This window comes from Zea mays, chromosome 4, assembly GCF_902167145.1.
Source record: "Zea mays cultivar B73 chromosome 4, Zm-B73-REFERENCE-NAM-5.0, whole genome shotgun sequence".
Lineage (NCBI taxonomy): Eukaryota > Viridiplantae > Streptophyta > Magnoliopsida > Poales > Poaceae > Zea > Zea mays.
In genome coordinates, this window is record NC_050099.1 from 185556178 (window position 1) to 185580247 (window position 24070).

The following is a 24070-nucleotide window of genomic DNA, read 5'->3' on the forward strand; positions in this document are numbered from 1 at the left end:
GAATTTTTGGGATGCTACAAATCTACCCCACTTAAAAGGAATCTCGTCATCGAGATTCGGCTTAGAAGGGTTATGGGTATAGCTTTACTTCAGCTACATATCTTCACTTTGCAACTCTTCGAGGAGATGGAACTTCAACAAGATCTGCCCTTTCAGGAGCATCCGGTTGCTGATTGCAAACGCTGATTCTGGCTACTCAAGAATTATCTTCAGGCTCCAGCTTTCGCTTGGCAGCTAGCTTATTGAGGAAGCATCGATGCCGACACACAAACCTTCCTCTTGCAAACTTCCACATGGATTCCTTCCTTGATTGGTCTTCTGGTGCTTCATCAACAAAACTTGGGTGACCACTTCTCATCCAGAAACTTATATGCTTTGATGATCTGGTCCTCCACAAGCTTGCTACATGCCTTCTTTTTTTTCTCCACAGGAGGAACCTTACTAGAACACTACCCCACTTAAAATGAATGAGGGTAGAACTCTTGAATCTTGGGGATTTGATCTCCTTGAAGTACCTCATAACAAGGGTGTTACGGGGCCTTCTTCTGCTGTTGCTGCTTGAGCAGGCTGCGGAGAGATGACTGACACAGGGTTGATTCTGGGACAACCTTCTTCTCATCTTCTCTTCGCTATCTTCTTTTCTCTTCTCACTTTTCACTGCCTCTTTCTTTCTCTTTGCTCTTCCCACTGGAGGATTCTATCAAAGAGTATTACCATCATACAGAGGAGGAAACCGAAGACTATGAACCATGTACAACAGTCTTCAACCCAAGAATCACCAAGCATTGTGATCTTAGGGGCGAGAGAGTGGAAAATGGAGTTGCTTGCTATTTGGCAGGGGGTCTATCTAGAGTGTGCTTTGCTTTGAGCGAGATGGTAGTTGAGGGAGCTAGTGGGGGGGGGTTATAGGCGAGCGGGGGTGCTCGGGGTGTGTGTGTGGAGTGGTAGTGATGGAGCAGGTGCACAAGGTAGCAGGTGCGACAAGGGGAAGGGGTTGTTGCCGGCGATGATGGTGGTAGTGGGTGCACTGTAAAGGGGGGTGGGCGGCGGTAGTGCACTGCAAAGGGGGCGTGGGCGGCGGTGCTAGTGCGCATGGAGGCGGGCACGCGTGCGGGGGCACGGGTGAGTGGTGGGGTCGATGACCCTGATGTTTGTGGTCTCTGGTTCCAAGAATCTTTGCCTCTCTGTATGGTAATAACTCCTTCTGTCCTCTTTTCCTGTTTACTTTGACTCAGGGGCAGTGCTTTGATTCTCACGGTCGGTCCTTTTGACTAAGCGACTGGATAGGTTCCTCTGTAGCTTGTTCCAGGCTTCAAGGGTAAGCTTCCCAGTATCTTCTTGGGTAAGGCACTTTTCTCTTGAGATGGGTTAAGATGAGAATGGAAGCATAAGGTGAGGATTAGATCTAATTTGTGATTTATGTTTTTAGAGAAAACCTTTCTTAAAAAGAAAGAAAACACATAAGTTCAGCAATGATAAGCACAAACAAATCAAATATTTTGAATAGGGGAAGAATAGAGTTTTTCCAAAGCACGAACTACTCAGATTCGGGGGCTAAGCATAACTACTATTGCTTGGCTCCTGAATTGAGAACTATGCTAAATGCAACTTATGAGCACTAACGTTAAAGCATCACATATGCACACAATTAGAGTTTTTCAAAACACGAGTCTACACGATTACCTCTCATACATGTAGGGCTCTAGCCAAAGTGAAGAAAAACTTCACTACCCAATGTATGCAGAGGACTGGGCATAACTAACTTCAGACCAGGCAGCTTCTCTTCTTGCAAGGCTGGCGCACAACTTCAATCTGAGACATCTCCTGGATGGGTCAAGAGGGAGCTGATGTTGATGACTTCTTCTGGCGGCGACTGAGATGGCAAGACGCGGTCGAACTCTTCTTCAAGCTGGACTGGCTCTTGTAGCTCCTCAGAGGGCGGCGGTGCTGGCGGGGTGCTTGCAGCTTCTTCCTTGACCTCAAGGGACGGTGCTAGAATCTTCTTCATGGCGAGGGGCTCAAACAACTCTGGCGGGGGATCTTGGGAGGATTCAGGGTGCTCTTGCTTATCCATAGCCTTAGGGGAGACTGGAATTCCTTCCAAGACTATGGCTCCTTCCGGGAGTCCCCAAGCCTTCTTCTCTCCTCTGATAGAGACCGAGTGACCTTCAAGAATCTGGGGGTCTTCAGCTTTGATGGGTTGAACTGGGTTGGATGAAGCGGGCTCTTGGATCCGCAGGGCTCTACGTTGGTTATTGGTTACCAAGTAGGCCTCCATCAACTTCTGGACGTGCTCATCCTTGGCTTGCTTCAGGGCTTCAACAGCAATGACTTCACGACTTTCCAAGGCAGCTACATGGGCTTGGGTTGAGGTGAGATCCACATGCAGCTTACGGTTGAGCTTCTCTGCATCTTCTACTCGGGCAATCATCTGATGGTGGTGCCGAGCCAAGAAATCATACTGTGCATCAAGGGTGAGCAGGTATGCAGTGGGGTACACGACTGTGGGGTCGTCCTCAAGCAGCTGCTGCTCTTCCAATGCACGCATCCTGGCCATCCAAGCGGGACGGTCTCTCTGAAAGGGCGGAAAGAATCTGAGCGGGGTGTTGGCCACTTCTTCTTCATAGATCTGACACAGGGCCCTCAATGCCTTGCGAGCGACGACTTGGCAGGTGTCTTTGAATCTGTGCCCAGCAGCAGTGACACTCCGTTCCACATGGTGTGGACTGGATCCAATGTATACAGTCACGACACACTTCTCTGTGCCATGCTCGACGAATTCATGACCATCATACTCTGGCTGGCTCCTGATTCCGAGGCGAACTGTGCATGCTCTCAGCAACTTGGGGAAACCATCTTCATTCTGGCAAAAGTTGTTTTGGCAGCGAACCTCCATCTGACTTCTGAGAGAAGGAAAGGGGAAAGCATTTTGGAAATGAAGGGATGAGAGCAAGATTTTTTTTAAGAAAATAGTTTGGACTCAAAAACTTTTGATCAGGCTAAGGGTTACGTCCTGCGACCAACCTAATAGCTCTGATACCACTTGAAGCGTCCCCAATCCTCTGGGACTCAAATGTGATACAATTACTAGTCCCAGGAGGCTAGTAAACACATTTATACATCAGATGATTATAGATCTTCTTAAACGAGACAAACCTATAAAGGTGGCGATCAACTTTAAGAGTTGGTCCACAACTCGGGACATATCATCAGAGTGGGGCTGAAGCAGCCCAATATACGCAGCGAAGCAAATCAGCGGTCCAACAGCCATAGGCGAGGTTGGGAACAGTTGTAACTCTTACCCGATCTCCTTTTTCTGAAAAAAACAAATAAGCAAGGGTGAGTACAAACGTACTCAGCAGCCCACCTTCACCCGCGGAATGGGGAAATCAGATATAATGCATGGAATATGTGGAGCTCAGAATATTTTGTAGAAACAACAATATTTTATGCAGGGTTGTTTTGAAAAACATTTTGTACTTTTGCAAAGCGCATCCTCTCCAAAAGGAGCAGGAAGTTTTTCGATATTAGAACAAAACCCCCTGGACTAAACCATCCAGGTATCTCAGCAGTTCCCACTGGTTTTCATTTTCAAAAACAGCTACTGGACTTCCCGTCCACCATAGCTCATGGCTCAACCGCTGAACCTTTTAAAAACCACTTTTCTCAAACGCATACTTTTTTGGAAAACAAAACACTAATTGCCATACCACACCAGACTCGTCCATTCCTGTGGACACAGACTATTCGAATAGGTTTAAACTCTGCGCAGAGGTGTACACTTTACCCACTAGTCTGGCTCTGCGATCCCATAGCTAGTGAGACCTGAATCCGAATCTCTTTCTTTCCCCGCACGTCCTAACCTTAACGGTTATCCGAAAGGAGTCAGGCCACCACCATGTCCAAACCGGACAAAACTTTCCCCCTCCTTATCCTCCCGGTGCTCCCCAGCCTTCATAACCCTGGGGTCGGACCGCACGAGTTCAGATTGAGTGACTGCCCACACAATCTCGAGTGGTTGTACTATTAAAGAGTACAGGTAGTGAAGGTGACAAACCGGTCCTTATATGAGGGGACAATCCTTCTGCTCACGCCTAAACCAGCTGAGCCAACACCTTAGGCCCTCCCCTAAACCAGGGAGTCCCTGATTATCCCACTCACAAGGTGATAAGGGTGAAAACCCTTCATCATACACATTTTGAAAAGCATTTTCTTTTGAAAACTCACACCTTTTCTCAAATCATTTGGAACATATATATCAGGGATTGATTGCGGCAAGCGGCTGGGTGGCCATAATAACTTGTCTCAAAATCATATCATGCATAAAATAACAGGCTGAGGGTTGTGGTTGAAAAATCATAGGTAATTTATGCATCAAAGGGATCCAGTGAGCTTGTCGTGCTTATCCGGCGAAGGGGGAAGGAGAGCTCGCGGAACTGGCTTCTGGCTCCACCGCCTGGCGTAGACTTGCAGATCTAGCCTCCACGAGACGACACGAACGCTCCGATAACTATGCAACATGAACAAGCAAACATACAAACCAACAAGTATAGCAACAAATATTTAGTATAGTGGTCAGAACAACGATATATGGATGGGTAGAGTCTTGAGTAGAATTTGTGTCATGTGGTGTTGAGATACTACTAGTGGTGGAGCGGAGGTGCTTACCAGTAGGGTGGACTGGAGGCGAAGCGACACTATGCGTGTAGCTGGCAGAGCGGAGTAACTGAGTGGGTGGGGTGTTTGCCTTGGCTGAGGGTGTTGAGTGTGTGTGGAGAGGGAGAGGGTAGCTAGGTGTATTTATAGCTAGGTGGATGTGGTGTAGCATAGTGAAGTTCACTGTTGGTGAGAATAGTGACGAATGAATCGTCTGACTTAGTATGAACAGGAGAGTTATAGGCAGAATATGGGACAAGAGTATTTTGGGAGTTTTCTGGAATATGGACCATGCTTAAGGGATGACATGGTTGGCTACTGTCGGGGACCATAATTAGGGGTACCCTCAAGACTCCTAAATCTCAGCTGGTAACCTCCATCAGCACAAAGCTGCAAAGGCCTGATGGGTGCGACTAAGTCAAGGATCGGTCCATTCGAGGGACGCGATCACGCCTCGCCCGAGCCCAGCCTCGGGCAAGGGCAGCCGACCCCGGAGGATCTACGTCTCGCCCGAGGACCCCCTCCAGCAACAGACACACCTTCGGCTCGCCCGAGGCCCAGTCTTCACCAAGAAGCAACCTTGGCCAAGTCGCCACGCCAACCGACCGAATCGCAGGGGCATTTAATGCAAAGGTGGCCTGACACCTTTATCCTGACGCGCGCCCTCCAGTCGACAGAGCCGAAGTGACCGTAGTCACTTCGCCGCTCCACTGACCGGTCTGACAAGAGGACAGCGCCGCCTGCGCCGCTCCGACTGCTGTGCCACTCGACAGAGTGAGGCTGACAGCAGCCAAGTCCGGCTTCAGGCGCCATAGGAAACTCCGCTTCGCCCGACCCCAGGGCTCGGACTCGGGCTCAGCCCCGGAAGACGACGAACCCCGCTTCGCCCGACCCCAGGGCTCGGACTCGGGCTCAGCCCCGGAAGACGACGAACTCCGCTTCGCCCGACCCCAGGGCTCGGACTCGGGCTCAGCCCCGGAAGACGACGAACTCCGCTTTGCCCGACCCTAGGGCTCGAACTCGGGCTCAACCCCGGAAGACGACGAACTCCGCTCCGCCCGACCCCAAGGCTCGGACTCAGCCCTAGCCTCAGCCGACGGTCTCCGCCTCGCCCGACCCAGGGGCTCGGACTCGACCTCAGCCTTGGAAGACAGACTCGACCTCGACCTCGGAGGAGCCTCCACCTCGCCCAACCCAGGGCTCGGACCGACCATGTCATGGGAGTCGCCATCATTACCTTACCCCAAGCTGACTCAGGCTACGGGGAACAAGACCGGCGTCCCATCGGGCTCGCTCCGCTAAACAAGTAATGATGGCGCCCCGCACGCTCTATGACGACGGCGGCTCTCAGCGCCCTTACGGAAGCAAGAGGACGTCAGCAAGGACCCGACAGCCCCGACAGCTGTCCTTCCGCCAGGCTCCAGCGCTCCTCCGACGGCCACGACACCACACGAACCGGGTGCCAAAACCTCTCCGGCTGCCACGATGGCATGTACTTAGGGCACTAGCTCTCCTCCGCTAGACATGTTAGCACACTGCTACACCCCCCATTGTACACCTGGATCCTTTCCTTACGCCTATAAAAGGAAGATCCAGGGCCCTCTTACAGAGGGTTGGCCGCGCGGGGAAGGACGGGACGGCGCTCGCGTGAGGCCGCTCCCTCCCTCCCGCGTGGACGCTTGTAACCCCCTACTGCAAGCGCACCCGACCTGGGCGCGGGACAAACACGAAGGCCGCGGGATTTCACCTCTCACGCTTGTCTCCCTCCGGCTCCTCTTCCCCCCTTCGCGCTCCGTCTCGCGCCGACCCATCAGGGCTGGGGCACGCGACGACAATTTACTCGTCGGTCCAAGGACCCCCCGGGTTCGAAACGTCGACAGATAGGGAATAGTTTGATAAGAATTTAGAAATAAGAATTATTGGAATCTGAGTTTGGGAGCCTGGTTCGAAGGAATCTCAAAGTTAAGCGTGCTCAACTTGGAGAAACCTATGATGGGTGACCAGATGGGAAGTTCCCACTGGAAGGAAAATCACAGTCACCGGAGTTCGTATGACTGGAATATGGGTCTGGCTGGTCTTAGGTGGACTGGACAATATGATGTATGAGTAGTTGAAATTTGGGGTGATCGGCTAATCGATGAATAGTAACGATGAATAGTAACGATGAATAGTGACGACGAAAAAGTTACTATAGATATCATCGATGAGTAGTAACGATGATAAATAGTAACGATGATGAATAGTAACTATGGTGAGTAGTGTCGGTGAATAGTAACGGTGAATAGTGATGGTGAATAGTTCGTATGAACGAGCGATGAACGATGAATAGGAACGATGAATGAACGATGAACGATGAATATGAACTATGAACGAACGAACGATCGAATGATCGGACGAACGAACGATCGGAATTTCGGCAGCATAACGACAGGACAAAGATTATCTGGAAGAACGATGAATAGGGACTATGAACGAACGATGAACGATGAATAGGAACTATGAACGAACGATGAACGATCGAATGATCGAACGAACGAACGATCGGAATTTCGGCAGCATAACGGTACGAAAAAAGATTATTTGGACGAACGGACGATCGAATGATCGGACGAACGAACGATCGGAATTTCGGCAGCATAACGGGAGGACAAAGATTATCTGGAAGAATGATGAATAGGGACTATGAATGAACGATGAACGATGAATAGGAACTATGAACGAATGATGAACGATCGAATGATCGAACGAACGAATGATCAGAATTTCGGCAGCATAACGGTAGGAAAAAGATTATTTGGACGAACGAACGGACGAACGATCGAACGATCGGACGAACGGACGAACGAACCATGAACGATCGGACGAACGATCGAACGATCGGACGAACGAACAAACAAACTAAGAACAGGGGACGAACGATCGAAGAACGATCGAACGATCCTTGTGCTAGTGTGTGCTTGTGTGGAACATGGAGTGGGTGTGTGTGTGTGGGGGGGAAGAGAGTTGCCATGAAATGGCTTGGGGTGGGATGAGAGGAGGCCCTTGCCCCTCTATTTATAGCCATGGTGGGGGGATTAGGGGGAGCGATGAGAGGATTAGTGGGAGATGAGCATGGATTTGTCTTGTATAAGTGAGATTTGCTTGTAGAGCTCACCGTATGACACTGGAGGCATACGTATACGTATGAGCATGAGAAAAGTTATTGAAAGTCGCCTAGAGGGGGGGGGGGTGAATAGGGCGAAACTGAAATTCTCAAAAATAATCACAACTACAAGCCGGGTTAGCGTTAGAAATATAATAGAGTCCGTGAGAGAGGGTGCAAAACAAATCGCAAGCGAATAATGAAGTGAGACACGCGGATTTGTTTTACCGAGGTTCGGTTCTCTCAAACCTACTCCCCGTTGAGGAGGCCACAAAGGCCGGGTCTCTTTCAACCCTTACCCTCTCTCAAACGGTCCCTCGGACCGAGTGAGCTTTCTCTTCTCAATCACTTGGAACACAAAGTTCCCACAAGGACCACCATAAGTTTGGTGTCTCTTGTCTCAATTACAAGTGAGTTTGATCGCAATGAAAGAATCAAGAAAGAAGAAAGCAATCCAAGCGCAAGAGCTCAAAAGAACACAAGCAAATCTCTCTCTCTAATCACTAGAATGTTGTGTGGAATTTGGAGAGGATTTGATCTCTTTGGTGTGTCTAGAATTGAATGCTAGAGCTCTTGTAAGTAGTTGGGAAGTGGAAAACTTGGATGACTTGAATGTAGGGTGGTTGGGGGTATTTATAGCCCCAACCACCAAACTAGCTGTTTGGTGAGGTTGTCTATTCGATGGCGCACCGGACAGTCCGGTGCACACCCACCGGACTGTCCGGTGCGACAGCCACGTCACCAAAGCCGTTGGGTTCTGACCGTTGGAGCTCTGACTTCTGGGCCCGCCTGGATGTCCGGTGGCGCACCGGACACGCACTGTAGATTGTCCGGTGCGCTAGTATGGGCGTGCCTGACCTCTACGCGTGCAGCGCGCGCATTTAATGCGTCGCAGGTAACCGTTGGCGCCGAAATAGCCGTTGCCCTGCTGTTACACCGGACAGTCCGATGTACACCGGACAGTCCGGTGAATTATAGCGGAGCAGCTGAAGAGAAATCCCGAGGCTGGCGAGTTCCGGAGGCCGCTCTTCCTTGGAGCACCGGACATGTCCGGTGTACACCGGACAGTCCGGTGAATTATAGCGGAGTCGCCTCTGGAATTTCCCGAAGGTGACGAGTTTGAAGTTGGTGTCCTCTGGTGCACCGGACATGTCCGGTGGCACACCGGACAGTCCGGTGCGCCAGACCAGAGGTGCCTTCGGTTGACCCTTTGCTCTTTTGTTGAACCTAATACTTGGTCTTTTTATTGGCTAAGTGTGAACCTTTGGCACCTGTATAACTTATACATTAGAGCAAACTAGTTAGTCCAAATATTTGTGTTGGGCAATTCAACCACCAAAATTAATTAGGGACTAGGTGTAAGCCTAATTCCCTTTTCAGTTATGAAGAAAATATTTGTAGGGACTTGAAAAATGATTATGAAGGTATTTCTTAGGAAGAAAATACTTGGAGATATATTGGTGGAATATTTGGCCAATAAATCTGGAAAGAATTTGAGGGGGATCACTGGGGAAATATCTGTGCAGTATTTCTGAAAAGAAATTGAGGGTGATCACTGGGGAAATATTTGTAGAATATTTTGAGGAGGATTTTGGAGAGAATATAGACCACTATAATTTATTTGTTGATATCAACTTGCAAACAAACATTTTGAAACGAAATTTTAAATTCATTTTGAATTTAGAGGGAGTTTGAGAAAATTTCAGGATTTGAATTTTTGGGATGCTACAACCTTGCCGACTGAGGCACGCGTGTCAGGATAAGGTGTCAGGCGATCCCCACATTAAATGCGCATGCGATACGGTCGGTTGGTAAGGCGATTTGGCCGAGGTCGCTGCACGACAAAGTTTGCCCAAGCTGGGCTTTGGGCGAGCCGAGGGTGCGCCCACTGCCTGAGGAGGCCCTCGGGCTAGGCGTGAATCCGTCCGGGACTATTGTTCCCGCCCGAGACCGAGGCTGGGCTCGGATGAGGTCGCGTCCCTTGGTAGACGAGGCCCTGACTTGAATCATGCTTATCAGTTTTTGCGGTTTGTTCTGAAGATGTTTTCCAGCCGGGTTAAGGAGCATTGAGGGTACCCCTAATTACGGTACCCGACAGATACCAATTGAGAGAACCTAGAGGGGGGAGGGTGAATAGGTGATCCTGTAAAAAAATCTAAAACTTGTAGCCACAAAACTTGGTTAAGTGTTAGCACAATGAAATTAAGTGGCTAAGGACCGAGCTCTTGTGAAACACAATGGTCACAAGGAAAATAAGCACCAGAGACAAAGTGATTTATCCCGTGGTTCGGCCAAGTGTAACACTTGCCTACTCCATGTTGTGGCGTCCCAATGGACGAGGGTTGCACTCAACCCCTCTCAAGTGATCCAATGATCGACTTGAATACCACGATGTTTTTCTTTCTTATACTCTTTCCCGTTTGCGAGGAATCTCCACAATCTTGGAGCCTCTCGCTCTTACAATTGATGATCACAAAGAAGCACAGAAGTAAGGTTGGGAATAGCAACACACACAAGACTCAAAACACGAGCACAATCACGCACACAAGCCACAACTTGAGCTCACAACACAACTCAAGGAGTTCTCTACTCAAATGGAGCTCAAGTCACTGTCTCAAAGAATCGAATGCGCGAGAATGGAGTCTTGGTGCTTAGGAATGATCAAGTAATGCTTGGGTGACTCCTCCCTGCGCCTAGGGGTCCCTTTTATAACCCCAAGGCAGCTAGGAGCCGTTAGAACCCAACAAGGAAGACAATTCTTGCCTTCTGTCGGGTGGCGCACCGGACAGTCCGGTGCACCACCGGACATCCACTGTAGCATGTCCGGTGCGGATCTCCTTCCATTCCTGGCGCAGCCAACTGTTGGATCTTCGGGCTGGTTGGCGCACCGGACACTGTCCAGTGCACACCGGACAGTCCGGTGCCCCCAACCGACCGTTGGATCTTCGGGCTGGTTGGCGCACCGGACAGTCCGGTGCCCCCAGCCGACCGTTGGCTGGGGCCACGCGTCGCGCGCGGATTGCGCGGCCGATCGTTGCGCTGGCGGCCGTTGGCTCACCGGACAGTCCGGTGCACCACCTGACAGTCCGGTGAATTATAGTCGTACGCCGACGACGATTTCCCGAGAGTGGCCAGTTCGCCAGAGCCCAGCCTGCCGCACCGGACACTGTCCGGTGCACCCAGACTGAGCAGCAGTTGGCTGTACACAACCAACTCTTTTCCAATCCTTTTCTTTTCCTGATTCTAGCACTTAGACAAATATATTAGTACACAAAAAACAATGTACTAAGTCTAGAGCCATACCTTCTTGTCGATTTGCACTTCATCCATCATTTGGTATATAATTACTCACTCAATATGTGTTGGGCACTTAATCACCAAAATATACTAGAAAATGGCCCAAGGGCACATTTCTCTTTCAGTAGGCAGGTTGCGTTGATTGACAGGTCAAGCATAAATTCTTCTGTTTCGAACACATAGATCATAGTTGTTGTTGCTTTAGGTCTGTTTGTTGGATGCTCTAGCTACCGAGCTAGCCAACTAAACAGACCTAACTAGTATTTCTGTGCCTACCTTTCAGTACTATATATTTTTCCTACCACTAGCAGCAAGAAAAGAGGTCAGGTGATGCAAGCAACATCACACGGGTGGTGTTGACTGTTGAGTACTTAAGATTGAGAGAAAGAAGACCTGACATAAAGAAAATGGGTCCATATTAATCAAATCAAAAGTTTTTTAGCAAAAAATAAGTGGATCTATTGGAGTATAAATTTCTTTTTGGGATTTAAGACTTCTATAGAGATCCCAATCCCTAGTGTACTGGGATAAATTTTTTAGGAGTTGTTAAAGATACTCTTGATTTAAACAAGCTCTATCTATGTGATAAATATAAATTTCCATAGTAATAAACGAGCATATAACTATTAATAAATTACATGTTTGCAAAGTTAATATATCAAAATTAGTACACAAATTTGACAATTCAAGATATACTTTATTATTCAGTTGTAGATAAGTATAGCCTCCTGTCTAGGTTGAAGTTCAACTTAGCAGATTCACTGAAATACTTATATAATAAACAATAACATACATGAAAACATTTCTTCTATGACTAAATTTTCAGTGGAGATTATTGGATTTAATTGAAATTAACCAATTTTATTTAGCGAGGCAATAGTCGACGCGCTGGCAACTGCCGGCTGCCGCCGGACCATCAGTGTCCATTCCCCCCGTCCCACTGCCGTCCTTGCCCTGCGGGCTGCACGCAATGCAAGCACCGTCTCGGTCGCGAATAATTATGTATGCTATTATATCAGTGAATTAAGGCTATTCACAATGGAAGTTTCATTGGGTGTTTCATGTATTAATTAGCCTACCACATCAGCTATTTGGATAACATGTCACATCATTTAAGAAGGAAGAGTTTTATGGGGATGAAACTATGTTAACTCGTTTCCAATGTCTTAGAAACTGTGTAAAACCTCCACTGAGAGTGTTTTATTTCATCTTCATATAATTGAGTAAATCCTATTGGTTATTTATATGTAGCCTTTAAGAAGTATGTTGACATATGAAATAGTGAGATGAAACTCTCTATTGAGATAGAGTATTTCATTCATCTATAAATCTGATGTGGCATTTTTGGAAACAGAGAGAGACATGAAATCCTCATTGTGAGTAGCCAAAGCAATTGCAAGGTCAGATGCACAGCTGCCGATGCATCGTGCAAAAGACAGAATCAACCATAAATCAAAAGGCTCAGAACAACAAACACAGGTTAGCCACAAATGCACATGCGAACCTCAAGAGGTCCGATCTAATACCTACTACTTGTTAGAAAAGACGAAAAACTAAGAACATACTCCCTCCGTTTCTTTTTATTTGTCGCTGGATAGTGCAAATTTGTACTATCCAGCGACAAATAAAAAGAAACGGAGGGAGTATTTGAAAGCATTCAGTTTTTAAACTGGTTAATAAAATATAACAGTTTATAAAAATTAGATTCCCAGTTTTTTTAAAATCAAGAAGCTAGTCTTCCCTACATTAAACTAGTTTATAAAAACTGAGATATTCCAAACACTATAAACCAGTTTTTTTATAAACTAGTTTATAAAAATTAAAAATATAAACAATTTTTTTAAAACTAGGTTAGCTTTCAAACATGCCTAGTCGACCCGCCGACCATCCACGTCCATTTGCCGTCGCACGGGCCACACGCAAGAGCCGACCCGAGCGCTAACACGTACTCCTCGATTATACTAGCGGTCTAGCCTAGCGCCACCACCCCACCCCAAGCTGCTTCGCGAAGCAACAACTATCCCTCGTTCCCTCCCAGTCCCCGCCTCGGCTCCCTCGCCTCCTCCTCCATTCCTACTTCCTTCGCTCTCTCCTTTATCCCTTCCTTGCAGTCCCCTTCTCTCCCCGACGCCTCGTTTTTTTATCCATCGGTGTCGACGAGGGGACCGACGAAGCGGAGGACGCCTCAGATCTAGGGTTCCTTCCTTGCGTGCCCTTCGAGGAGAGACAGAGAGAGGGTCTGCATCATGAGGGCCACCGGGGAGCACACAACTGCGGTGCCCATGCCCGCCCCGCCGCCGCCTCCTGCTGCGGCCTCTGCGAGTGAGGAAGACGACAAGGAGAGGAGGAAGAACCGCCGCCGCTCCTCGCGGCGCTCCAGGCAGGCGGCCGTTGCCGCGCCGCAGGGCCTGCACGCGGACGCTGCGGGGCCGAGGACGGTCAGATCGATGCCGCCCATGCACGTGGGCAGCAGCGCCGGCGTCGACGCCGAGGCAGAGCCGTCCGCGGCGGGAACGAGCCAATCCTGCCCCCTGCCCCCCACGCCGAGACCCACGGAGGCGCCTGTGTCGAGGCTGGGCAGGGGAGCTCCGGGGACGCGTTACTTCCAGCCTCACTGGCCTGAGCGGGCCGTGGAGGAGGCCGTCAAGGTATTTGCTGGTGCCGTGCGAGGTTTGCGGCTTTGTGGCTGTGGTTTCGCGTGAACTGACACACTGCTTTGATGCCTTTGCTACACAGAGAGGGCATGCTTTCGTGGGGAAGTTCAGGGTGAATGCTCACAACCGAAATGAGGCAAGCACGGCTCCATTATCGGATTACTAACGTTCACACTGTTCCCTTGCAACTGTGTGGTGGTAATGTTTGAATTGTGTGATTTTTGCAGGCGTACTGTACGATTGATGGCGTCTCGGTGGATGTTCTCATTACAGGATTGGCACAAAACCGAGCGGTATGTACAGCTCTGCATGCATGATGTGCTAGTAATTGGGTGTTTACGAAGCTCCTCGTAAGGAAGTTTTAATGGGTAGGGCAGGCTATCGCGCTAAGCTCGTGTCTCTGTTGATTGGTTAGGCATGCCTAGAATGTGGTTTTTTGCTTGCTAGTTACCTACTCAGGAGGAATTAAAAAGGCTGCCAGATTTGGCATGAAATGACACAGGACAAAATCCAGCACTATGTTGGCATCTGGATTGTGCAAAAACCATCTACCTTGAGGCCTCGCTGGCATTGCTAAGGTTGACCTTACACATAGTAGCCCTTGACCTTAAGGGCAAAAGGGCTACGACTGGACTGTAAGCTTCATGCTTGGTCTTAGCGATTAAAAAAATCAGACGGTGACATAAAGCGAAGGCGGGTTGGGGAATGGAGTGAAACAGTGCAGCGTAGCGAGGAATATAAGATTGACATTTTTTTGTATTGGAGCGGGGCCCATCTAAAGACTGGTGCCGGCCTTAAACGCAACAGCGTTTGCTTTTGACTATATGGGGCCCATGTTAAGGTCATGTTGATCATAATGTTCGTGATGCCCTGATGTTGTATCTTTCCTTCCTGTGATATAGCATCACCAACCATCCAAGTGTTTGTCATCTCATAGAATTGGACATCTCAATTTGTGCTGAAAATAACTTGTACCTTATACACACCAGACACATAAAGTATGATTAGCTTGTTCCCAGCACTGGTGGTTAGGGATGTAATATGGTTCGGAAAATATCCGTCCGGACCCGGATTCAAAGTTGGTGAACACTGGTTTAGATGGAATTTTTGGGTATCCGGACTTTTTTCCGGATAACGGATACAAATACAAATATTCTGTTCGGATATCGAATTCGAATACAATATGTCTAATATCCGTCAGATATCGAATATCCGGATAGCTGTGTGCATTTTGTTGATTTTTGTTAGAAATAAATTAATAATACACAAATAGCCTCAGAAATTCATGAAATTTTATGGAGGCATAACATATGTCCACATATAATCCTCCAAAATATTTGGACCATAAAATCCACAATATGCTAGTGTTTCTTTCATTTCACTTTAACTTGTTGCGTGAATTACACGTGAAATCACTCAAGTATCAAAGTTCCAACGTAAGCAATACTTCACTTTATCATTTCCATGTGGAGACTTGAGGTTATATTCTTATAGAATGTTTATTAGTCTTGGTAACTTATTTGCATTTTGATGATTTTATGCAAAATAAATTAATAATACACACAAAACCTAAAAATTCATGATTTTTTACAAAAAAACACGACATATGTACACATATAATGCTAAAAAATGTTGGACTCAAGGAGTGGATAAATGATTACAACCATGATATGTGTGGAATGATGTCTTACACGTTATCCGACAAAAAATTCGTTACCAACAATATCCGTGCCTGACTAGTTCCACATTTGACACAACTATTCGTATTTGTATCCGAGAACATTCGTATTCGTATCCGAAGCTATCTGTATTCAAATTCGAATCCAAATAAAAATATAAAAACAAATATGGTTTCAGTGATATCCGTCCGTATTCGATCCAATTACATCCCTACTGGTGGTTGAAGCATTCTATACCTTGTATGCTTAACGTGCTTTCATTCTGAACTTGGTCAGGACTGCAACCAACACCAATTGGCATTTCTTGAAATAACATGCGACTATCGTTTACCGTAAAAAAACATGTGACTATCGTAATTATTACCACAATGGCTTTTACCTTTGGAAATGATTCAAATAAAGCTGCAGTACTAGTTTTATATTATTGATCGTTTTGTTGGGTTTTAGTGTTCTAATGGAGGTGTGGTGCTCTCGTTTAGTCGCTCATCTTTCTATTCAACAAATTTTATATTTTTATCTTTCGTCTTGCATGCAAGAGGCTTTTCTATTTTTTACCAGTACTCCTAACAAAGATTATGCTTTCTAAACAAACAACTAGTGCTATAGGTGTATGCATATGCATGTGTCTATGCACTTTTTTATCTTGATGCCGTACATATGGTTTGTTATAAGGGGTCGAGTTCCAATGCTTGCAGTGCCTATAGCATTCTGTTCTCTAGCTCTGCCTATTTATGCTACAGTGGTACACGGATTTTGAACTTATCATGTTATCTCATGAATGACATTGCAGGTTGAAGGTGATCTTGTTGCTATCACACTGGACCCTGTTGCTCACTGGACTAGAATGAAAGGACCAAACGTTGCGTGCAACCCTCTGATAGGAGATTCTGTGGTGTGTGAGGTTAGTGAAACAAATAGGAATCATAGTTGGAAGAAAGGACAGGCAGACGACGGCTGCAAGTTTGAAAATTGCAGTAACGGAGTACCTGTTTTGGATAGGACACATCCCCCTCACAAGAACAGTGGTTTTAGTCAAGCTGTTAAGTGTGGAAATGGGAATGCTACTATCCCTGAAAGGAATGAGATAGACTTGAATGATGGAAAGAGTGAGGTTGCAAGAGCATTACAAAGGATCAGTGCCACGATATACTCTCATCCAAGCAGACGTCCTACTGGGAAAGTATTATCAATAATTAAGAAGTCTCCGCGCCGTGATGCCATTGTAGGTTTCCTTGCTTCTTTCTCAGAGTTCCCTGACGGAGAGCAGCAGAAAAACCAGATGGGTCTAAACAGGATGAACAACAGAACACAATCAGTTACAGGCTTGTTTTATCTCTTGCCTACTGACCCCAAATTCCCTCAGATGGTTGTGAGTTTTAGCACTTTGCCAGATAGTGTCAGGCAGAGCCTAAGAGGTAACGTAGCTGTTAAGAAGGAATTGGTTGCTGCACGAATTGATGAATGGAATGAGGAAAACCTCTATCCCTATGCCCATGTTATACGGTTCTTGGGGAAGGTTGGACATGTCAAAACACACATGGATGCTATATTATTTGAGAATGTGATCTGTGATGCTGAGTTTTCCCCTGAGTCCTTGGCATGCCTTCCTGACAATTGTTGGAAGATTCCTCAAAAAGAACTTGAAGCTAGAAAAGATTTGAGGAAGGTCTTGACTTTTACAATAGACCCTCCTACTGCATCGGATCTGGATGATGCTATATCAATTGAAATACTTTCAGGAGGAACTGTCCGTATTGGGGTTCACATTGCTGATGTTTCTTACTTTTTACATCCAGAGACTGCTTTAGATGCTGAAGCTCAAAGTCGATCTACAAGTGTTTACACCCTGAAACATAAAATCTCAATGTTGCCTTCAGGATTTTCGGAAGTGGTTTCACTTAATCCAGGTGTAGATAGGCTTGCCTTTTCAATTATTTGGGATATTGATCCTCATGGTAACCTAATTAGTCGTTGGATTGGTCGAAGCATCATCTTTTCGTGCTGCAAGCTGTCATATGAGCTTGTGCAGGATCTGATTTGTAATGAAACCAGTCAGACTAGGCCTGAAGTTTCTTCTCTTGAAGTACATGGTATATTTGGGAGAGATGATGTTATCAAGTCACTTAGAGGCCTCTATGAAGTCTCAAAAAATCTGAAGGAAATTAGGTTCAAGGGTGGAGCTCTTTCTCTTGATACTGCAAAGATTATGATCCTGTTTGATGAAGATGGGGATCCATGTGATAGCTATCGTTACGTGAGGAAGAATGCGTGCTTCATTGTTGAGGAGCTAATGTTGTTGGCGAATATGTCAGCTGCAGAAGTCATATCTAATGCATTTCCTGATTGTGCCTTACTTCGTAGGCACCCTGAACCTAATTTGCGGAAGTCCAGAGAGTTCGAGGCATTTTGTGCTAAGAATGGTTTTGAATTGGATGTTTCATCATCTGGTCAACTCCACCTTTCACTTTCTAGAATAAAGGAAAAGCTGCAGGAGGATCCTGTTATGTTTGATATTATCATGTTTTATGCTTCAAAGCAAATGCAGTCAGCAGAATACTTTTGCACAGGGGACCTGATAAGCAAGAAAGATGATTGGGCACATTATGCGCTGTCTGTCCCTTTGTATACACACTTCACTTCACCACTTCGAAGATATCCTGATATAATTGTTCACAGGACTCTGAATGCGGTGATTGAAGCTGAACAAGTGTATATGAAACAGAAGAAATCTTCCGCAGGCCAGAATGGAGTCAAAGCATCTTGTGAATTGATGGATATGTGTTTTACTGGCCTTCAGTTGTGCAAGGATGCTGCTGAATCTGAAGAAGGGAAAAAGGCACTTTCTGCTGCAGCTAAGAAATTTAAGGTTCCTTCCTCTGAAAATCTTGGGGAGATTGCTGAACACTGTAATGAAAGAAAGTGGGCTGGTCGCCGTGCAGAAGAAGCTGGACAGAAGCTCTACATGTGGGCTCTGATAAAGAACAAAGAGGTAACTGGTGCATCACCATTTGCAGCTTTCGAGCAAGTTGTTATGTGATCTTTATTTTGAAATTCTGCTGTTTTTTTATCTTTTCAGACTGTGGTATGCAATGCTAGAGTTCTGGGACTTGGTCCCAGGTTCATGTCAGTTTATGTGCCCAAGCTTGCGGTATGTTTTTTTTTTGCCAACCCTCGTACAGAAGGAACACTTGTTTCATTTTTCTGACTTCTCACCTCTGTGATTTTATGATGCAGATGGAACGAAGGATATATTATGATGAAGTTGAGGGATTATCAGTTGAATGGTTAGAAGTCACTGGAACGTTAGTGCTTGATACATGCAGGAACAAGCCTGCTCAAAGGAGAGGAACTCAGATGAAGCGCAGGCCGATTGAGGAAGTCGCGGTGGTGGTGAACCCTTCAGAGTTGTCTGAAGAAGACGAGGAATCAGGAGCAACAGAAGCTGGCGGCTGCACTGCCAAGTCTGTTTTGTTGAGTGGCGACGCAGTGAAAGCTCAGACCGCCCCAGCCGTTCTCCCCTTGGTGATACATTACCTTAGTGACATCCCTGTGGTTCTTCATGCAATTGGTGGTGAGGATTGTGCGGTGGACATTGGCGTAAGACTGTACATGGCGTCATACTTCAAGTTATAGGAAACCTCCTGTCATGACAGGAAATAGTTGGTCGATTTCAACAGTTTTTCAGTCGAACGAAAGTAATAAAATGATGGTGGGCAAATTCCAACTTAGTGCTGTAGATATTTCATTCATGTATAGCAAATTAGGTACCCTTCCAGCACAGAAAAAGAAAACCCCTACCCCAATCCGTTCTTTCCCATCCTGTGACATGAGGTTTTGATGGCAGAGTCAAGTGGCTTCCGTTTTTAATCCCAGACTGCCTGTTGAGGTACCAAAATGGTGGAAGTGGGAGTCTACATTAATGCCACACTATTTTAGTGGTTCCATCAATGATCTTCTGCTAGTTTGTGAAACGAGGGTTTGTTCCTTTTGCTCTTAATTCATGTGGATTGAGTGAGTTTAAATCCTAAATAAATTAAAAAATTATAATTCATTCAATCTTATCCAATTCATATGGGACAGAAATAACTGAACTAGCCCTGATGTTTTTTTATGGGTTCACTCAAATGTTGGGATAATAAGTCTATTTGGTGATTGTTGCTGTCGTTTGTGTAATTGTGTTTTCATCCGTTTCGTGAGGCCGAGATATATGGCGCAGTACTGCAGTGCTCTTTATGAAGTTGTGGTCATGTAATTATTCTTTGCGATTGCAGTTTTACCCGTGCACATGCGAGCAACTCAGAAATGTTGTATGACATCCATTTTGTTGAGACTAAGCTCTCAGTGTAAGGACAGTTGATTGTACTCCATAGTTTCTAATTTATACCGGTTTATTCGGTTATTTCGTTCCATGTGGATTGGAGGGTATTTGTTGAGATTAAGATGAATTTTGACTTATTATGGATTTAAACCGATTTAATATCATCCAATTCACATGGATTCGCATTAAAATGAACAAGCCCTAAGTGATAATCTGATGCTGCGCCCTAGCACATTTGGACTGGCTACTAAGTGCAGGATTTTAGCATTGCAGTTTTGCACTTTAATTCATCTAAAATGGTGATTATGCAGTGTTCTGAATGAGGAGCATTCATCAGTGGACGCTTAATTTGATTGCTTCCGGATCTAAAAGGCTGTCTTTGAACAGGTTGATGCTGTTTCACGAGTCCTGGGTAGAAGCCTGATCCACCAGTGACAGTTTACCTCAAAGTGCCCATCACTGGAACAACTAGTAGCGTACATGTTTCGCCATGTGACAGTAACAAAAGTACACTATTTACAAATCTGAGCGAAGTCGCTTGAGAAAAAGCAAGTCTCCAGTACTACCGGCGCACAAAAATGCTCGCAACTCTCAAAGCCTACTAAAAACTGTACAGACGCGACATGTCCATTTGTCTGTTCAACTGGCTATGGGATTGGTCACCACTCACCATCGACAGATTCCTGGTTTCTCAGTCCGGCAGAGTGTCAGCATCTCCTCGTATTTGGAAGGGTAGACGAAGCCCCAAAGCTGCATTGAACGAGAAAAAAGAGACATGTTAAAAAGTGCCTTACCCCCAAACTTACATAACATGTGGACGTCCATAAATAGGCTCTTTATGTCCTTGCAGAATTATTTCCATTGATAGGTTAATCTTGAAAGCTTCTTGATCGTAATTATTTTTACCAGGAAGAAAGATGCAGAACACACTGCTTCAATGTTTTAAATACCTCAACATCTTTCACTGAGAAGTCTGAAGAATGCGATAAACACCCGTTGTTAAAAGTCTCTGAATTAGAACTTGAACCAATCAAACTGCAAATGGAAACGAGAAGGTGAATTGTACAGAAATTTAACAACTGCCTGTATATTAGTCGTAGATAGCGCGAGGCATTACAGGTCTGCGTCAAGATAAAGTGCGAAATGACCTCCTCCCCCCAGAGCCAAATAGTCGGTAGAGCACATCGTAAAGTAGTTATTTGCACCTGCAGTAAATTTTTTACTTTAAGATGAAGGAGGCTTATTAAAAACAAGGCTATTGCATCGAGGTGATACAGCCATTATTCAGATTCCTTCCAACCTCTGCAAAACTAAAATTACATGAACTAAAATATTTTAAATGTTAACCAATCCTCAAACTAGATTGCCACTAACATGGGTTTTTTTTTAAAAAAAAACCTAACACCATAAATTAGTTGTTTGCGCCTGCAGTAGTGCAAGTAAGTAGATTTTCAATAGCTTACACAAAGAAAAACAGTTCACAGAATGCACAACAAAGTCACAGCAGAATTGGTAAATTGTTATAACAATTGCACTGAAATAACATGAAATAGAGATTTCACCATATTTTGATGTTATCAAGAAAACCATGAAATGGATAAACTGAAATTACCTGTCGGTCGATAGATGACAGGGCGATTGTGTAAATTAGTGAAAACAAAGGAATTATTGGTCCCCTGCAAGATTAATTTGCAAAATATTCAGCACAAGAATTTTTTTAACAAACAATATATCAAAATGCTGAGGTGAAACCTGATACTTCTTTGAACTAGATGGCTGCAATGGGGCCTCAACTAAACCACCAAAAACTGTGCCTTTTTTATCCCCAACAACCTGTAACATAGCATCAGATGATGAAGAATGGAAAAGTAGCAATAAGCAATCCATGACACCTTTTTTTGAAATAATATCAGATAATGCTATGAGTACCCCCAAAAAAATCGACACCATCAACAATATAGCAACTTATGGAGTTAAAATAAGATCTATCACCTAAAATATGGAACATTCAGTAACTGCAGAGGTGAAAGAGGCTGCCGTTTCTTATAACAGTGAAAAAACATAACATTTGAGACACTTAGGAAACAGCAACATTACCAAGAGTGAGAAACCAGGGCAAAGCATGCTCCTTCTATATAAAGTAGATAAAGATATGCCATGCCTCCATGTACTGCACAACTATGAACATAAACATTAGATAACAGTAGACCCATATGGTCAAAAGTTAGAAAATATCAGAGTAGAGACATCTTAAACCTGTATAGCAAGACCCAGTTCCTTCCCTGGGCAAGAGCCGGGAGAGAGGCATAAAGAATCCTTTGCATCAGTTCTGACAAAAGAACAGATGGTTCCGACATAGTTGGCAAACTACCGAAGGAAGCAACTTCCTTTGGTTCCTGGTGCTCCAGTACAGGTGCATCTGGTTCAGTATGAGTTACTGCCTCCCTGTCAATTTTAGGCTCTGCAGTTGTTTGTTTGAAACCACTAATCCTTGCCGCCTTGTTAATGATTTTTCCGATGGAATGCTTCCCCCTACTTAACAGACCCGTTCTTCCCTTGCTTCCCTTCCCCATGGGTGTTAAAGTAGGGTAACCCATGTCCCCATTCTGCTCAGGAATTATCTCCATTGAATCGTTATTAGAGCTCGATGATGACAAAAATGAGATCAAGAATGCTCTAAAGGAAGATGTGTCAGGGCCATCAAGGCTATCGGAATTGTGCTCGGAATCTTTATCATCGTCCAAATTTTCTAGCACTTCGTCAACCTCCTGCAAAATTCCAAAGAAATTGAAATCTAAACTTTCAATAACATGAGATGATGACTGAAAACCTGGCATGGTTAAGAGTAAGTGCTAGCACTAACTGGAACCAAACACATGTACAGCAATCATCATCCGACGACATGCAACTTACTACAGCATGAAAGAGTAAAAGACAGAGAATAAAGAAATGGAAAGCTACCAAAAGAAACATCTGATCAACTTTGGCCTTGCAGCTACATCTATCAGCCAGCCAATGACATCATAAAAAGACTAGACTGAAATGTAACCAAGGGCGGATAGAACTTGATTTCCATCAGAACTTTCCTACATGACAAGTGAAAACACAAAGGAAATGCGACATTGATGGAGTAAACCTATTTCAGTGCGTCCTTCGCATATCATAGGCATCTAATGATCTAAACATCCTTAAACCAAAATTATTTCACGAACACAGATTGTCTGACCCAGTGAACAGCTCTAACTGTATTGGAGCGCCGATTTCTGAATAAGCTCATATCAGAAGAAGCAAATCCTAAGCATGAACAAAACAAGAGCGCTTGCCAGGTAGCAACAGTTCCACCAACCAAAGCCTGTCCTAATTAGCAGCAATCAACACTAAAACCTCAGGAATCGCGCACCAAACCCTATCGATAGGACGTCCCAGGTGCGAAATCGCTCTTCACCCGAGCGGATGTCACAGCCCGAGTCGCCCAACCGCCCGAATCCGGAGCGCGAGCGAGACCCCAATTGGAAAAAAAAAAACAGGACCGAATCGCCTACGCGAGAGGGGAGAGGAAGGGAGCTCGGATCCGGTGTCTCACGGGGAGGTGGGACGTCTCGCGCTCGGAGACGGGGCTGAGGATGACGGTGGTGAGGTCGGACACGAAGTGCGCCGCCTTGCTGCTCAGGGACGGCAGGTACCCCATCGACCCTCCTTACGGACCCACGCCCACGCGCTCCGCGGCTGCTAAATTTGGGAGGCGCTCGTCCGGCCCTGTCGCTTCCGGAGCTGCGCGCGCTTGGATGGGTGGTCTCGGCTCGGGTGGGAGAGCCGGAGGACGCGGAGCCGGCGAGGGCTGGAGGGAGTGACTTCGAGGGGAGACGAGCGGATTTGGACTCGTTCGGTGGTGGGTCTCGATTGGATATTTCGACCCCTTCCCTTTTTCTGTGACGTCGTGGTGGCCTTGTCCGCGGCGGTTAGCGGGTACGCAACGCCGGCAGCAGCGGCTCACCGTGCGCGGGGGAGGCGACATGTAGAGCCGAAGTCGACCATCCTATGCGGCCCTACCAGTCAGTGGATGGTTAGCCATTCCGACATCCGAGTTCTAAAGTTTTTTTTTGCGAGTGAGTTTTTTTTAAAAGATCAGGAGGCTACTGAGAAATTTTATTAAAAATGAAAAGGTACAACTCGACTTGATTACTGCGAGTGAGTTTTATATAGAAAAATATTCAATATAAGAAAACGGTGCTATGTAGAAAAAAAAAAGTGTACAGTAAAATATCACTATTAATACATTGAAGGTGCTACACGTGAAACAGGGGTAAGATAGTCTTTCTCTCTC

General features: G+C 45.9%; 2 protein-coding genes across 3 annotated transcripts; one reads left to right on the forward strand and one right to left on the reverse strand.

Moving 5' to 3' along the window:
- Positions 1 to 13028: 13028 nt before the first annotated feature.
- Positions 13029 to 19826, forward strand: LOC103654245 (DIS3-like exonuclease 2). Its single transcript, XM_008681075.4, has 6 exons — positions 13029 to 13743; positions 13832 to 13885; positions 13977 to 14042; positions 16219 to 18417; positions 18505 to 18576; positions 18663 to 19826. Exons 1-6 carry the CDS (start codon positions 13342 to 13344, stop codon positions 19059 to 19061), a joined length of 3192 nt encoding a protein of 1063 aa, XP_008679297.1. The 5' UTR covers positions 13029 to 13341; the 3' UTR covers positions 19062 to 19826.
- A 256-nt stretch (positions 19827 to 20082) lies between these two features.
- On the reverse strand, positions 20083 to 23828 carry LOC100283529 (uncharacterized). 2 transcript variants are annotated; one of them, NM_001156429.2, is made up of 8 exons: positions 23330 to 23750; positions 22003 to 22514; positions 21844 to 21916; positions 21499 to 21579; positions 21359 to 21422; positions 20864 to 20951; positions 20697 to 20781; positions 20083 to 20496 (listed from the first exon to the last, which is right to left on the reverse strand). In NM_001156429.2, the coding sequence occupies exons 1-8, from the start codon at positions 23432 to 23434 to the stop codon at positions 20413 to 20415; spliced, it is 1092 nt and encodes a 363-aa protein (NP_001149901.2). In that variant the 5' UTR covers positions 23435 to 23750; the 3' UTR covers positions 20083 to 20412. The 2 variants fall into 2 exon arrangements, 1 of the variants encoding a protein (NP_001149901.2); XR_002268618.2 differs by having other exon boundaries at positions 20139 to 20496; positions 21506 to 21579; positions 23330 to 23828.
- Positions 23829 to 24070: the final 242 nt, after the last annotated feature.